Source organism: Antedon mediterranea, chromosome 4, assembly GCF_964355755.1.
Source record: "Antedon mediterranea chromosome 4, ecAntMedi1.1, whole genome shotgun sequence".
Taxonomy (NCBI): Eukaryota; Metazoa; Echinodermata; class Crinoidea; order Comatulida; family Antedonidae; genus Antedon; species Antedon mediterranea.
Genome location: NC_092673.1, coordinates 23,148,773 through 23,167,841, shown reverse-complemented (window position 1 = coordinate 23,167,841; position 19,069 = coordinate 23,148,773). Strand labels below are relative to the sequence as shown.

General features: G+C 33.4%; 1 protein-coding gene across 1 annotated transcript in view; it reads right to left on the bottom strand.

Annotated features, from left to right (window-relative positions):
• The window catches only part of LOC140046956 (hemicentin-1-like), an 80,129-nt gene extending 61,778 nt beyond the window's left edge, over positions 1–18,351 (bottom strand). The window contains exon 1 of the mRNA XM_072091731.1: positions 17,804–18,351. Within this exon, the coding sequence (XP_071947832.1) occupies positions 17,804–18,134 (331 nt within the window). The 5' untranslated portion in view covers positions 18,135–18,351. The remainder of the gene's footprint in view (positions 1–17,803) is intronic.
• Positions 18,352–19,069: the final 718 nt, after the last annotated feature.

Sequence of the window (19,069 nt, the reverse complement as noted above, 5' to 3'; positions counted from 1 at the left end):
TTTCTTTCTACTGATACTGTTCCAACTGTCTCACATCAAACAACAGATGCTGATGAACGAATAATCTAGTCTAATTCAATACAAAACTAATGCTAAGTCATTTTGTTTCTCAAAATAATATTGAAAATATAATTGGACAAAATATCAATTTACCAATTTTTATCATAAAAAATGTATGATGAATAATCCAAAATGTATCTGTTGATAACAAGATTATTATAAACAATGTGTGTGCATACTGTTTGATACAGGAGTAGGCCTATATAATTATATTGAATTGTTCTGCTATTGGTGTCTGTTTCCTTCCGTCAACACGGACATGGCACAATTTTTCGGTTTGACATTCTTGATTTTCAAAAACTTCCTTTCAATATGTAATTATCAAATAGAAATTATGTCTCGACATAATTTTATACTTCACTGCCTAATCGTACTTCAGACGAACCAGATTATTGTGCGACGGTTTAGAAACATTGTACAACAGAAAAAATCAGACATGTCTGGTTCAAATTTGAATGTTCTATAGATGCAAGGGCAGATCCGGTAGGATAACGCTAGATGTTTGTCTACAACATAATGTTAAATATACATGACAAAATATAACAATTTCTGTTGATACAGCAATATTTGAGAGTTACATAAGCTGGAATCGGATACAGCACTTATACGTTATGCCAAATCAAATGATGATCATTCGATTTTGATTGGTCAAATTACTTCATGTACATCTTTGCATTGCATCTTTTGTGAAAGCACAACTATTTAGCCCTTATTTAAAGTTACAGTTGTGGCACCTTATAGTACAAAATAGTTCAAACCCTAATTTATATAATTATAATTTAATCATATTGACAGCAATTTGATAGCTTAAACAGCATCTTATAAAATTGGTTTTAAAAGATCCCACAAGGCTAAACTTCCAATTCACACTTGTCAATTAAAAAATAATTTGGTTAAATTTTTATAATTATTTTGTGAGGAACAAACCGATTGCTGTTGCATGCTGATGTACATTTCAATTTACAATCATTTGTTTCATAATTGCAGTGTCATTCCGGACAGTCACCAAGGTTGTGTATCTGCTGAATAAATAACTTTTAATTTAGTTGAATATACTTTTATATTACCTAGAACGTCATTGATCAAATCATGTAACCCATCAAGATGAAAAAAGTTATATTTTCCTTTGTTAGAGTAATTATTTCTTTATATTGACCGTTACCAGAGTACACTCAATAAAAATCCAATGACATCGATCTGTTTTGAACTCAGGTTTTAGAAATCACAACCTAAACAACCAAAATATTAATAGCCAACTCACGAAATTAATTCCTGCAAAAAGCTCTTTTATAAACAAGGTACTTTTATATTCAGTTCATTTCCCCGGAAATAAACATCATTATACTAATCTTGTTTTATTTCAAAACAAAGATAAAACCTAAATGGAAATTGAAAGAAATGGGTAGCTACTAAGTCTACTTCTAATGTTATTGTTAAACCATGGAGAAAACCCTAGCGTACAGTACGGTATGTTATAAATGTAATTAGGTTAACACAATCTAATTTTGATAGATAATAAATATTAATTTGTCAAAACCAAGTTATGTCCTCACGATTGATTAATATAAAAGACACTCAACAGAGAGGAGGGCACCTACCTTCTAAATCAAGTTTACGACCCTCTTTTAACATCTTTTTCCAAGAAATCTACGACTGCGAAAGAGTCTACGAACGTACGTCATAGAGGATTGATTCCTCGGAAAAGAAGATCGGATGGTCATTCTGACGAAGTCTCCCGAAGTGTTGAGACGAAATATTAATCAATCGTGAGTACAACTTGGTTTTGACAAATTAATATCTATTATCTAGATTTCAAATAAACCTGATGAACCTATTCTCTGATGTTAGCAATCTAATTTTATCAGGTGTCATCTTGTTGTTTTTTTTGTTGTTTTTTTTACTTCAGATCAGCATGTTTTGTTTGTTTCAAGTCATAGGTACACTGTACCCCCAATCGTGAGGATGAAAGAAAATAAAGCATGACATGTGATACTTACTCGACTTAATTAGTAAACTAGATTCCATTGTGGTAAATATCATTACCAAAATATTTATCAACAACTTTCTATACCATTGAGTAAAAAAAAAGGAGAGATCTGAGTAAACAACTGTAAATGTGCAAAAATAGGATAGAAGACTTTATACTCAACTATCAACATGGGAATGATGTCATTATATTCCCTGCACAGAAGGTTAATTATATTAAAAAGTTTATTTGTTGGGATACAAACCTAATTATATTACCTAACTAAAGTAATATGCGATTTTAGATATGCAAGGATAAACATATACTGTAAGTATATTTTACAATGCAATATCTTTATTGTGCTATTTTAATCATTTGTATTTAAATAAGCAATTGTAATAAATAAATATAATACGGATATGACAGTCCTAGGATATTCATAATTATTTCAAATTTCCACATCCTTTCTCCAAAACCACACACGCATACATGAAGGATGGGCATGTTTCTGTTGAAATAATAAATTACCCCCAACTTCTTGGCAGAGTACTGTACTAAACAGATATCAAATAACTAAAAAACACCTAAGAAACAAGCAAAATTGTTGTAGAAAAATAAAAAATAGATTGATAAAATAGATTATCTTATATTTTATGAATGGTAAGATGCTATTTTGGCAATAAATGTAAACAAAGAAAAATTATGTTTAATGATAACAAAATCAATGAACTTTAACCTTGAACTTGATTATACTAGATCTTATATAGAAGCAAAACATCTGGTGAATCTTTGTAATAGAAATATACCTTCAAACAATAGGTAGATGGTGGTTAAACCTTCAATACTACAAAGTGGAAAAATGGAAATGTACAAAGTTAAATGACTCTAACTAATATAATATTTCTTAGGGTTCCTTGGGATAGATGCAAGATTTGTTGGTGGGAGGGAGACTGTCAGTATCCCTCAGACCCATCATAGTTTGTGTGGAGGGGAAGGGTGTTGGTACAAGCGAGGCTAAAGAACCCATCAGTCCAACTATGGTTAGGGAATAAGGTACAGTACTGTACCTGTACATAATTTTTATCCAATCCTAAAGTTGATTAAAGGAACCATGACACCCTCAGGACCAAACAAAGAAATAAAAGGACTGTCTCATGAATAGAAGGTGTTGGCCATAGAAAAACATTTTCTCTAGTATTTTCACATGAAAATATTTTATAATTGGCAATTATATTGTACCTTGCTTTATTTTGATAATCTGGATAATCTGTATACAAGTTATTTTAACAATTTGTCAGGGGACAATAGGCCTGTACATGCTAAATTTAAAACATAATAAAAGAGATACAATCATCTCATGGTTCATAACCTCCTTAATTACAGTCACTTTCTTTTGATAACTTTAAATAATTACTCCAAAGCATCCTGTAATAAAGCTGAATTAGCAATTAAGTCAACTTTCAAATGTAACTCAAACTTAGATAAGACAAACTAAACCAACATAATACAGTAAGACAAACATTGTGATAGAAAATATTGGATTGACCATAAAAAAAAGATTGATGTTTTATCCAGTTTTTAAAGTACAACTAAAGGAATGGACACTAGTTAGCTTTTACTAACCTAAATGAATTCATCATTTTATGAAATACCGCTATCAGATAATCATAAACCCTACCCTCAAGTGGGAGCATCTCAATTCTCCTAGAGGACCCAGTGAAATGAGTTTGTGACAGTGGCTGTGTGTTACACCGGACCTACAACTTACAGACCTTATCCGAGAAGACTCGCCAGAACCATGTAGCGAGTGAGCCTTGAACCCTTGTCGATGTTATGGCTACGTATGACGGTTCCACTGTCTTAACCGGCCACTCACTATAATGTCAGAGCTGTGATATGAACTCTACCTACATTTATAATCAATTCATCTTTTGCTATAAATAACACTATTAAGGAAGGGTTCTTGTTTTACATTAGTAATTATTATGTAAGACACAGCATTCTTACAGCTGTGAAGAACATGCAAGTATAGGTTATCTTTTAAAAACTCAGATTCAGGATCAGCAGGCCAAGTTTCTATCAAATTCCAGACGTTAAAGAATCGTTATCCGTTACTAAAATCCGATTCCTAATTGAGTAAAATTAACGATGTACGTATCAGAAGGGTCGGGGAAAAAACACTGATGAATCAACACTGGAAAAGGCAATCCCACGAGTTGATACTATGCTCACGCTAACTTAATTTGAAATTTTAATCAGCCAATCAGTGATGCATGTAAGCATGAACAAGCATTAATATATAAACTACGGTATAGACATAATCATACATGAATTATTATAGGATATCTTGTTATCTATACTAGCGGAATACTTTATATTATTTTTAATAATATGGGACGTAATACAGAAGGAAGTGATGTTGTTTTCATTGAAAAATATTCTTGGTAGGATGTTTGATTGAGGTTATCAGAAATTACATACATTTTTCTAAACATGATACATTCTCTATTTGTGAAATGTTTTGTTTATAGTTTTGTTTACTGTAATTATAATTCGCCGTGGTTAGGATTCCGGCACCGGAACTCAACTGCCCAGCGTTAGGGAATCCGGCACGCGATTGCGCATGCCCAGAGTGAGGTAATCGGCGACTCTATACTCGATCCATCTACAGACTAACAGCGATGGATTAATAGCTGCGCCACGGCGAACTAGCCTAGGCATAGATGCCTACCAGTACCAGCTAAAAATGTGACCAGGGGCCTATTTATTTCGCAATTAAAAAAGTGGTTGCTTCATGACTAGTTTTATGATTTTTCAAGTACAAAATAAAAGATTTCATATAACGCATTGTACTGTAATAACACGCGTATACAAGTTGATTTGTTGACGGCAGCCGCCGCGCGGATATGATGTGAAAAAAACAGAACCGTTTGGGAAGTCGGGGTCGCTACGCTATTCACTTTGTCTAATAAAATTACAGCATTACGATTCTTTGATAGATAGGCTGATTCTTAGCAATATCATAATTATTTTAACGCGTGGCGTAGTGGTATTTTAATTATTAATTCATATGGCCTAGGCTAGGCCAAGTTTCATCCATCGCTCTCTCGCTCGCGCAACGACTAACTATAGGCAATAGGCTACAGTAAATTCCTATAATAACACTCCGACTCTCGGTGGTGTGGTGCGCGGTAAGTGCAAAGCTATAATTAATTCGCTCTGGGCATGCGCAATAGCGTGTCGGATTCCCTAACGCTGGGCAGTTGAGTTCCGGTGCCGGAATCCTAACCACGGCGATTATAATTTGTTTATTTATTATTTTTATTTCTTTCTACTGATACATAAATCAAATATAACAACAAAAAATTGAATACTTTATAACATTATGTATGTAGGGTAAGAACGTTAAACGATTAACACGTTAGATTGAGTGCTCTGGGGGAAACTATATTTTATTCCTTTTTTATCTAACCAGGTAAGACAGGTAGCAATTATTGGTTCCCGCCAGTTTATCTTCCATGTTTCCTAAAATCCTTGAATATTAACACTTCAAACAATAGCAAATTACAAAAAAAGAAGCCCGGAAGAAACTGCTTGTACTGTAGCCCGAAAGGTCATGTTGCTGACACTCATGCTGGGGGTGGAAAAAACCAGCCTGGCGAAACCATCAACCGTGCCAGTCCATTCCAAAAAGTGATGTGATCATGGGTCTACAGTCATTGGTTACCGACGATGCAAATTAGACTAGCGTTGATTTTGTTAAGCGCGACAGTGAATCGGTTGATTATCAAGCTAAAGAAATTCATATGGTGTTGTGATGGCGCAATTTACCCCAGACGCTGACTAACAGCTTCGCATTTCACCTTTCAAGCAGGTGAAATAGGTTACAGGTTTATTTTTCTGGAGTACTTCCCCCTTAATGATAAATCGGGTCAAAATTGAAAAAAAGTGTTATATCAATCTTAAACACTCGAGAATGACTCAAAAGGGAAAGCTAGGCATAAGGCAATGATTTTAAGAGACAGACAGAATATTAAGTCATTTTTTTATTTTTATCCAATCTACATCATGACAATTATTATTTTATATTTGATGGAGAATTAGTCACTTGCGTCATTTATACTTGTTCTCAAAGCCCATAGCTAGATGACACGGAAGTTATAATTTGTACTGCTAAAATGGCCAGGTCCAGAGGGAATTGCCATAGGGTGGAGGTTCATGTGCAAAAAAAAAACAACTTGAAGCCTTTTTTCTGAATTAAAATAGGACTAACATAATTACTGAAATACTGAAATGTTCAAGAAAGTTTTATAACATAAAATCTAGTATGAAGGCATTCTCAATAATACTGGCCACTTGCCAAACATTCAGTGTGCAAGAAAATGTTAAAAAACATCACCTAGAATAATTTTAATTAATAATGTTTACAGTGTCACTTGAGAAAAGGTGCATCGGTTGCCAAAGACAGCGGTACTTTCATGTGTTCCATTCTGGAGTTAACTTTACTTTTAAATTAGGTTTAACCTACAATAACACATGTGCTTATGTAGTAAAAGCATATGGCCCATAGCAGAGGTGACACCATTTCATGTTTTATATAACACATGACAAACAGCTTTCAAAGGAATTTTGATAATCACATTAATATTCAAATGATATAATTCATAAAATAATGTCCTTAAAATGAAATGAAATATAAAAATATTATTAAATAAATGGTTAGGAACAAAATTCTTAGGGAAAACAGTTATGATGACAATAACATTTTGTACAGTATTTCTGATAAATTACTGTAATTAGTAGAGTAGAAATAAGGTTTCACCTCAAAAAAATTGCAACAAAAGGTTTTTCAACGGATTTTGGTAGTATTAGGTGTACTAAACAACAGAAAAAAAGTCTCAAGAATTTCGACCCCCGGAAAGTGTTTTTTTTCAAGATGGCCGCCAAAATAGATAAAAAGTGAAAATGGCCATACCTCCTAAACTACTTGGTCTATTGATATAATTTTGGTACCAACATACTCAGAACATACATATTTATATTCGCTATAATAGAACATTTTGGCCAAAATTGACCGGAAATACCATTTCTGACAATTTGACCTTTGACCTTGATATGTTGTATCTTGGTAACAACTGACCGTAGGGAAACAAATGATGGCTCAAATTGTTCAGAATGTACATATTTACATTTATTGTAATGAGACATTTTGTCAAAAAATGGTTAGAAGTAAAGGTTATTGACCTTTAACCTTTATCTATGTAGAATGTCCATATCTCGGCAACTATGTGTGGTAGAGATTTAAAATTGGGCTCTAAATACTGAGAATATACTTATTTATATTTACTCTAATGAAACATTTTGACAAAAAATGACCAGAAACGACATGTTTGACCATTGACCTTGATATGCTATATTTCGATAATGACTGACTGAGATACACCATTTATGGCTCAATTTGTTCAGAATATAATTATAACTTTTAAATTTCTAATTACGGTATAGCAGCAATTGATTAGATATTGTGCATGTATTTAGTACGGCATCTTAAACAACTGTTCCAACTTCGTCTTCATCATCGTCATCAATCTTTCTATCTACGTTGTCCCATTCTTCTAGTTGACACACTCAACAAACTGAAGCACATGCCAATCCATAGCAACATACAGTTTTACATCCAGTAGTACAGTTACAATGGATGATTTTCAAAAGTTCTTCTGAAGCAGCAGTTTCCATCGTCATTATTGGCACAAATGTTTTATTACAAACTTTCCATCCCCACTTGGTAGCATCCATGGTATTATCTTTCTATAGCCATTGCATGATTTGACTGACATTCTGTAGCAGATGACGTTGGTGGTAGTTGTTGAGGCTAGGTTTGATAAATGATTTACCCTCAACAACTTTTTTATTAAACAGCTTGCATCTGTAGCTATTCAGGGAATCCAGTGACTTGGCTCCAAAAAGAATAGACATGTCCTTCAGTCCAAACTCCTCGATAGTTTAAAGTTTCTGATGCGGTTGAGTGAAAATATCGGCACACCTGTCATATTCTGGGTTACTTTCAATCAATTTATTAAATGCCGCTTTCTTGCCGATTCCGAAAATCCTAGACGTCGAATCACAACCAGTGAATGCATGCACTATGGGTAATGCATTTCACATTTTATATCCTAAAACAGATTTCAATCTGTTTACATTAATCACTCTAGTAGGCCCATCTTTTCCTTTGTCTAATCTGAAGTACACTTCTCGGTTTGTTGTATTTACATGATACAGTAAAAGTACCAGTAAGTCCGTGTCTTCTCCAATCAAAGTTACTGTATTATGTTCAGAGACTTTTTTTTTGTTTTTTTTTAAACCATATTTAATGAGGGTGATCCGTGCAGCTATTGCTGATCATTGGGACCCTCAGAGGTTCACAAGACAAACATATACACAAGATGCTCTACAAAACAAAGTCTTATTACAAGTCTTTGGGAGTGGAGTAATTTGGTCCTTAGAAAAAATCCTGACATGTGACGGGACTTGAACTCAGGACCCTTGGAGTGGTAGCCAAGCATCATAACCATAACTCGTTGGCTGCATGTCGTACAGGACATTCTTTTTTCTGTAGCTCATATGAAAGCATGTTGATAAATTTGTGTTTGTTCTCATGCCTTGACAGGAATTCTTCTTTCTTTCCATCAAATTCAGTTAGGACAAATCTCTCTAGACGATGTAATGAAATATGAACTAAGTCCGTTTCCACCCTCACTCTTCGAAGCCAAAGACATCTTTAGGAAGGCAAATAAACCAATAAATTGATAGAAAGTAACCTAGAATATGACACTGATGTATGCCGATATTTTCACTCAACCGCATCAGAAACTTCAAACTATCGAGGAGTTTGGATTAAAGGCCATGTCTATTCTTTTTGGAGCCAAGTCACTGGATTTCCTAAATAGCTACAGATGCAAGCTGTTTAATAAGAAAGTTGCTGAGGGTAAATAATTTATCAAACCTCAATAACTACTACCACCAACCTCATCTGCTACAAAATGTCACAGTCTTAGAGTATACTATCAAATCATGCAATGGATAAAGAAAGATAATGCCATGGATGCTACCAAGTCGGGGAAGTTTTTAATAAAACATTTGTGCCAATAATGACGATTGAAACTGCTGCTTCAGAAGAACTTTTGAAAATCATCCATTGTAACTGTACTACTGGATGTAAAACTGTATGTTGCTATGGATTGGCATGTGCTTCAGTTTGTTGAGTGTGTCAACTAGAAGAATGGAACAACGTAGATAGAGAGATTGATGACGATGAAGACGAAGTTGGAACAGTTGTTTAGGATGCCGTACTAAATACATGCACAATATCCAATCAACTGCTGCTATACCGTAATTAGAAATTTAAAATTATTATTATTTGTTTTTGTTTACTTTTCGGGTTTTTTATTCACTATTATTATTAAGAATGTATACAGTATGTTCTGAACAATTTGAACTTGAACTCATATTCTAAAAGTCTTTATAAATATTACAGTTACTTGATTCCCAGGAAAGCTCTTAATTCCATGATGGGTAGATTAGACCATTATACGCAATAAAAATAATTATATTCTGAACAAATTGAGCCACAAATAGTGTATCTCAGTCAGTCATTATCGAAATATAGCATATCAAGGTCAATGGTAAAAAAATGTCGTTTCTAGTCATTTTTTGTCAAACTGTTTCATTAGAGTAAATATAAATAAGTATATTCTCAGTATTTAGAGCCCAAGTTTAAATCTCTACCACACATAGTTGCCAAGATATGGAAATTCTACATAGATAAAGTTAAAGGTCAATAACCTTTACTTCCAACCAGTTGGCAATAGACCAAGTAGTTTAGGAGGTATGGCCATTTTCACTTTTTATCTATTTTGGCGGCCATCTTGAAAAAAACCACTTTCCGGGGGTCGAAATTCTTGAGACTTTTTTTCTGTTGTTTAGTACACCCAATACTACCAAAATCCGTTGAAAAACCTTTTGTTGCAATTTTTTTGAGGTTGGCCCCTTTTTTTCATTAGTTCTACTCTACTAAATAGGTTCTTTCTGTTTATAATGTTAATGCACGGTGCTTCCAGGTTTGTTGCTGGTGTAGAAAGAGAAGTAAAGTGATATTGTATTAAAAAAAGCAAATAGAGTGCATATTACTGGAGCCTATTTGAGGAAAATAATATCTTGATTACATTCCCCTATTGTTTAATAGAAAGCAATGATTAATTTTCAATAATCAAAAATAACATCTCATTCTCAGTGTTTTGTTGTTGAAGATGAAGAATCAAAGTACATATAGGCATATTAGTTTGTTTACACGATACATTTTTGGAAGGAATTACTAGCAGGTGAAAGTAAACTTATTCCAGGTTTTGCCTCCCTCCTGGTGGGCTGACATTGCTGCCTCTAATGACTGACAGCCACTTTAAACTGCAAACAAACCACATTAGTTGTCAAAGTATTTTAACAGCATCTTTCAGGATAGTTTTATGGACTGTTTTTGTTTTTGTAAGAACTGAGTGTTTAGCTCTATACTACATTTGATGGTACATTTCACACATCACATACTCTACAATGTAGAGATGGACAGTTATGGCTTGCTGTATAATTACTTAAGCTGATCCGATACAAGTTCTCATGTGATCAGCCAGGTTTTAGAGTACAAATACAGTATGTACATCCAATTTGAGTAATAGATCTGATATAAATCTGATAGACTGCAATAGAGAAAGGGAAATTTAAATTTATTTATTTTGTGCAATTTGAAAAAGTTAGTTTTCAAATCCATATTTCAACTGTGACGTGAAAGCTATGTTTATGTATGAAATAAAAACATACTTGAACAGAAACTTTAATGGAGGATTCACCTTGGAGGACTAGTAGTAAATTCCTGGAAGATAAGTCCAAGGTTACTTCTTCAGAAAGATGAACACAGTACAGTATAGTATGTTTGTTTATTAATGGAAAAACAGAGAGGACATGTTTAAGAATTATTCTGGTCAAATGCACACAACTGCAGAGGCTCCATTAAAATTGTTTATAATTAGTAAATAAAATAAATACTGTTATATCTAAACACCATGTTTAACTGGATGATTAGGCATTACAGTAAAATCAATTAAAGGTATGGTACTGCAAATAGTGTAGAACTTCTCTGATGAAGGGTCCAAGCTTTACATGTTTAATTTCCAAGTGTTGTAGTAAGGAACTGAAAAAAGCCATATATTGTAGTCACAGAAATTATGTTTTAGACATCTCAAATAAGGCTACTTCAAATATAAAGCAATTTTGGGCATATATTAGGGCAATTAGACAAGATTCACAAGTTATAAGTTTTAAGATTAATGATGCTATAGTAACAGATGCTAGAGAGATAGCAAATTTGTTTAATGATCAATTTTCTAGTAATTTCAGTAATAATGATGATGGTGGTAATGATGACTTGCTCTGCAACTCTGATATTATCCCTCAGCATTATATGGAACTTGAGAAATTTAATGTGATGGAAGTTTATCAGGCATTAAACTATTTAATTGTTTCAAAATCTCCAGGACCTGATAATTTACTTCCCATATTTCTAAAGGTTTGTAGGGTAGAACTAGCACGATTGTTGTGCGACTTTTTTAACTTATCTTTAGAAAAAGGCATTTTACCAAAACAGTGGAAAACTGCTAATGTTGTACCTGTTTTCAAAAAGCATGGAAAACCTAAAGGTGATTTTAAGAGTTACAGACCTGTGTCTTTAACACCAATTGTTTGTAAAATTATGGAGAAACTTGTGTGTACCCGAATCAATAATTTCTTAGAGGCTAATAGTATATTATCAGATAATCAGTTTGGTTTTAGACATGCTTATAGTACGGAATTGTTACTCACTAAGGCGTTTCATTCATGGGCTCAAAGTTTAGATGCAAAAAATTGTAAGCAAGTAGATGTAATTTTCTTAGATTTTTCATCTGCTTTTGATAAAGTACCCCATAATCGTCTGATTAAGAAACTTAACAATATTGGCTTAAACAAAGGTTTAAATAAATGGATCCAGGATTTTCTTTTAAATAGAAAACAAAGAGTTATCTATAGAGGTGAAATATCGCATTGGAAGAATGTAATATCAGGGGTACCCCAGGGGTCAGTTCTTGGCCCTCTTTTGTTTCTATTGTATGTGAGTGATCTTGAATATGGTATAGAATCTTCAATTTTTCAATTTGCAGATGACAATACCATTTCAAGACCTATTCATGAATTAGAAGACTGTATAAAGTTACAGAGTGATTTAAATAAGATTTATGAATGGTCAGTTTTAAATAAACTACCATTAAATGCATCAAAATGTGCAGCAATGAGTTTATCCAGGTGTAAAGATCCCATCATATTTGCTTACGATATCAATTCCGATTCAACGGAAAGAGTCCATGAATTCAAACTACTTGGTGTATATATCAACAGTAAATTAACATGCCATTCTCATGTAGATTATGTTTGTAGTAAGGCAAGCAAACTTCTTGGTTTTGTTTCAAGATGTAGTAAAGCAATGTCTTGGATGGCAATGCTAAATCTTTACAAAGCACTAATACTACCTGTTGTGACTTACTGTTGTTGTATGTGGGCACCTACTGAAATATCTCATATGTATAGACTTGAAAGGGTTCAGAGAAAGGCCACTAGAATAATTATGTACAGAAAAGAAGGAAATTGGGACACTTCATATTTATATAGGTTAAAGAACCTAAATATTTTAAGTATTGAAGATATATTTAAAGTGTATAGACTCACATTAGGTTTTAAAATAATGCATGGCCTCTGTCCATCATCCTTTAATGAGTTTGTGAGATCAAGTGAGAGGTGTGAAGGGCGGTTAATACATTGGAAGGCAAAGACCAATACATTTTTAAATTCATCGTTTGTTATTTTCCCTAGATTATGGGAGCAACTTCCCAATGAAATTAAACAATGTGCTACAATTTCAGACTTTAAAGCCCAACTCATCAAACATTTGATCTCAAAATATTAAGTTGTAATTGTTTATATTGTTTATTTAATGCAGCTTATTTTTAATTGGTGTATCTCATTATTACTTTGTTTTGTTTTATTTTGACTTAATTTGTGCTACTTAGTTTTGTTATTTTTGTATTTTATAAGTAATGATGGAGTAAGAGCAGTTTTCTGTTTGGGCTCATGCCTATTACTTGCTCCTGGCAAGATGAATTGTAAAATGTACTTTATGAACTTTTGCCGAATAAATATTATTATTATTATTACAAGAGCTGATTACTGTTAATATAAACCATGAAGACATATCCAAACACATGTTTAATGTTAGGTAAGACAATTATATTTAAAGATTTATAGTTCAACACCCTGGATACAAACAAACTGGTAGATATAGTAATAGAGTAAATTTCTCGAAAAGGGGGACACACTTGCCTTCTTGGTATAACTATTTAAGTGAGTCAAATGTAAATGTTGATATTTTTTCAATAGCTATTCTTCATTCAAGACTCATTGTATTCTTTTTTAAATAATTGTGCTCAATAGGCTAATTTTTACTATTTGCATAAATTTATTTAAAGACCCACCTTCCCTGCAATTTTGGACGTTTTTTGGAAAATAATACATATATATCACTTTAAAAACATTAAACCATGTCATTCCTTGTCTTAAATGTACGTTTTATGGTAAATTATGATAAAAAGTGAGAAACAATGCACTACCTAAGTAGCTCGCGGCGATCGACCTCTCGTGGACGGTCTTAGGCCTAGCCTAGCTAGGCTTAGTTTTGTAGGCCTAGCTGGTAAACATCGATAACGTACGAACATCGTACGCTAGCTATATACCTAGCCTGACGTTGTATAGTTGCTGCATTAATTGTCTTTCTATTTTTGCCAGACTCCATTGATACAAATTGGGGAAAACCCGGTATTTTCGCTGAAAAGTTAGGAGTCTTCCATTTGTTTTGGCTTCACGATCGATCGAAAAGTGGGCGAATTACAGGTGAAAAACAAAAATATCAATCCGCGCGCAATGCATTTTGGGATTTATAGCGGGCCGCTATAATTATTAGAATCGATTTATTTTTCACATTTTTAACCGTTTAAAGACGAAAAAAGTTATCGCAATAGGACCATATAGTATTATTTTTACATTAAATATAGTTTGTGATCTTAAATTAGATCTAAAAAACGTAGGGAAGAGGTCTTTAAGTTTGCTTCACATTGTATTTATTGTATCTGTTTCATACCTTTAAGTGGCAACTTTCATTGCTGTTGGTTTTGATGTTCCAATAAAATAGAAAAATAGTAGAAAATAGTCTAGGAGTGGGTGCCAAAAAGTAGGTGTGTAATAAACAGTACTTTGAGAGGCACCGTGGGGGTTTGTTGGGTGAGTTTTGTGTTAAGATTAGGCTGGATAGGTCTGGTTATCTTGCACAGCAAAATTACATACTTGATGCTACTGAGTGTTCCTATATAAGTTTTCATATTCAATTTCCAGGAAATGCTAATCCCCATAAAAACAGTAAAATGTCCAAAGCAATAAATGGACAGGCTGGTATGAATATATAGAAAGGTCAGTACATAATCGTGTCATCAACCGTACACATAACATACTTTTGTGGTTCTATGGAATTTAATAGATGCGTTTATATTATTGGTTTAGGAGCAGAAGAATCTAAACAGGTCTCCTGATTAAACAAGTTGCCTGCAGCCATAGAAGGAATAGCACATTGATTGAGGGCAAAAACCACAGCTTTTAAAAACCAATTAATGCAATTATCAAATTCAACTCTTTTTTTTTTTTAACTATTCACAAAAAGTATTCCTATCTTATCAATGTTGTGACATTACTGATGCCCATCTCCTCCCATAAGCCTTTTGGTGTATGTTCTACATAATTTGCGCTACTACAGGATATCGTGTACATGTCTCACACACATGCCGACTAATGCGTTGCAAGGATCCTAACAAGGGACAATATGAGGTGACTCAAAGGTCTAAATTGTATAATTTTCTGTTATATGTACGTACCTACGTGTGTACTGTATGTGGCCTATTTGATTTGATTAATTTCGTACTGTATCACATACCATACATTATTTTCTCTTTAACATTTAACCTGTTCAGGTTGGATCTAAAATCAACATTTAACGTCCACCGTCAATAGCTGCTCTACTCAACAAAAACCCTTTTTACAAAACCTAGCATTAAAACCAAGATATGAAATAAATTGAATTTTAATAATAGTATACTTTATTACAATAATACATGTCCTGGGATAAAATTAAGGGGGTGTTGGATATATTTAGTATTTTACAGTTTAAACTACAGTATGATTCTAGTTCTACAGGGTTACTATATTTCAGTTTCTTAGTGCTACAATCTCTAGTAGACTTAAATTAAAAACAATAGGTAGTTTGATTATATCTGGGTCGAGGAATCTTATTGGGGTCAAAGGAAGTACTCATCAGTAACGATTTTTGTTGGAAATGCAACATACTGTACTGTTAACAATAATCATGTACCTTAAAGCAGGTCAAGGTAAAGCCAGGTAGCAAGCGTTTTGACTAGGTTAATCTGACATACTGTATTCCCATCACTTCAACTAATCTTCAACCAACGTACCATCCCAAAAAACAATGGTATTGTCAATGAAATATTATTAACAATAATTTGAACAACTTTAGTGCCGGTTTGAATTAACCCTGACCAAACGTACAATGTCCAATAAAAACTAGCAATCGTACTAGTCCGGTAAACTTGTTTGATGATAACATTCATTTTTAATTGAGAACAATTCCCCTCTCAAGCAAGGGCCCCAAGCAAGTCCTCTCCTACATACTATACTCACAGCAGCCACAGTGTACAGTAGAAGCTATCCCATTAACAACAGGGGCTGAGATGGATCACCGGGTTCTTTAAGCACTGGACTTCCAGTTTTAAGTCCTTATCCTAGAAGACTACCCCCAGACCTACCGTGTCGTCATGAATAACCTGTGCTAATTTAATTTTTTACTTTTCTTCTAAAAGTATTGCTTTTCACCCTAAAGTACGCAATAACTTTTAAGCTATTATTTTTCTACCCCATCCAACACCAAATGCAATATGTTACTCGTCAATTTACAGGACCTCAACCCATGCTTCTAAACCAAGTCTCAAGGCCGTTAGTAGCAAGGATTTGAACCAATGACACTGGGATTTGTAAGCAAGCATGTCAACTAACAAGCTACAGTAAACACTACTGGCCAGTTGCTGACAGAAGTTATAGGCAAGACTGGATATTAGCCATCCATCAATTAAACCATGCTTCTAGTGGATATTGTAACACAAAACCAGATACTATACACTACAGTAGGAACATGTGTGTGATTTACTACTCTATTACAAAATCAACAGATGTATAAACTATTGACCAATGAGAATCCAGCAATTGTTTTCATTCACAGCTGTATGCTAGCTTATTAAATCGGATGGTAGTATAACCTGTGTTCCTTATTGTTGTTGCATTTCCTCTATTAATCCCAGTCTCAAGTATTTAATACATATCTGGGTCAAATTCTTAATGACAGATTACTGCAAAAAGTTCAATTTAACTTCTGAAACTCTAGTTGTGATCTTAATTTAAGACCCCCAGGAGATTTGTTGTATGACAAAAGGACAAATGATTTAACACTAAGTTAATAAATCAACGCGGATGGTTTAATCAGGGAGTTGTTTACAACTCCCTGGTTTAATATAGCAGATATATCACAATCATTTTTATTTTCCTAAATATTTATATATATTTGTAATAGTAGGTGGATACTGTACACTATATTAATAATATTATTAAAAATCACAAAATCCACAGTATATTTCTTTAATAATTAATTGTGGTTTTTCTTTGTCAATATTCATTGTCAAGGTTTATATTCATATAAAGTTTGCGGTACACCACGTATATGTTCTGAAAAGAACTGGTTTCTTGACATTTCAATCAATATGCTTTGATTGTCCTCAGGAGTGAGTTTATAGTCAGTTATTATTCCAGGCCTGTTAACCACATGACATATTGAAAGCATGACTTAAAACCATAATTTGGAGCTTTTCTTTGTAAAAGAGGGAAAGAGGGTGAAACAAATAATTATAATAAATGTCAGTTTAATTCCTTAATGAGACAAATCATTATTTCCTTCTCCCATATAACTAAAATGCAATACTGTCCATAATAATGACTATTCTGAAAAGAACAAGGACTACGGTATACATTTATTTACAAACTATCATGGGAAAAATACTGCATTTTTAAATAATACAGACAAATACTAATATTAATTCAAGATTGTCTTTGTATTATTAGAACAATGACACAAAGAACAAAGAATTTTATTGTAGGAGAAGTTGTAGTTTGGTAAGATTAAAAAAAAATCCTTTGTTAAAATTCCAAATTGTTTATCTCCATGCAGGATAAAATAATATTCTACAGGAAAGTCCTATCATAACCAATTTACCATAAAGAATAAAAGAAAAAAAGAACTGTTGAATCTGACAACCAGATTCATTGTTTATTACTACAGTATTGTATAGATATTATCTATGTGTATTTCAGCCAAACAATTAGGGTCAATTGATATCTTCAATACAAAATAATAGGAAGAACTTTTGTCCTTGAAATATTCAACAAGGTCTTAATATTATATAAAACCACCTTTGTTTTTATTTTTTGTCGAGCAAAGCATTTTGGATGCAGGGTAAAAAGAAAATTATTTAAACTTACCTGGATCGTGGAAAGGTACAAGAGCAAAATTCTGAAGAGGTTGCTCTCTTCTTGACAGAGTCTCTTCAAGAATTTTGGCAGCCCCTTCAATAACTTGCACCAAGTCATCGTACATGGAACCAGTCACATCAAAAACAAATGTTAATGTCGATGCAGCGATTCCTAAATGTGAGTTTTCATCATCTTCTTCTGGATAATCACTAGTGTCAATAGCAGTACCACCGTTATTTGTATCGAAGAAAACTTGAGGCTGATTAAAAGTTTGCGATTTTACACCAGCTTGTTGACAAACAAAAAGAACGGCCAAAAGGCCGAGTAATGTTGATTTCATTTTTTTTATCTACTACCTATTAGACACCCATTAGAAAGTTCGAGAGAACTTGGGAAAGTTTGTCTTTCTAAGAACTCCAAAGTTGAATCGATGAACTATCTTGATGAAATTTAATAGACCTAATTAAAAAAAACCAGAAAGCTAAGCCGGACTTGTGTGGAATCCCAGCGATACCAACGTTGCCTTGCTATCCCGACCAAGTCCAGTTGCTGAATGATCGAACGCATTTGATAGCAGACTATTCATTGGCTAACGAGTTTATCAGCAGAAAATCGGTTCCAAGTTTTCCGATAAGTTTTTACTTACGCCTACTAAAATAGCGCCACCAATAGTGTAAAAACTTTGTTTTATACATAACTCTATACTACTATCCTTGACGGTCTTGTCAAATAATATGATTACTAAATGATTGCGGACGTACGGTAAAATGTCCAAAACATTAGGATATTAACAACCGATTTATAATGTCAACAGCACAATAAAGGAACAAACTCAGACTGTAGCACCATTTTTCTTCCGTTAGTAATTTATTAAACGAACCTCGGTAATTGCTTTTAACACTCAAACAAGTTTATGGTATCTCTCTCTATCTGCTTTACGACTTGTTACGTTGCAGTAACGCACATTGTTTTTAAATCTTCTTATTTCTTAGGGTAGCTTAACATTTAAAGTGTTTGATAAATTTGAATGGTAACCGCACCTTGGGACTCTATTCACGGTAGATCCCTTTTAAGGGAACAAGGACAATATATGTTTTAACGGAGAAAGCAATCTTCTTTAGTGTTCTTATTTATCTGTTTTCTCTCATTCTCCATCAAAACTATATATTATGAAGCACAATACAATGACAATACATAATGAATGTAAATTGATATGACATGACACCATGGCTGAAAGAGCCTGTGAAAACACAAAAACTCTATACATATATATTT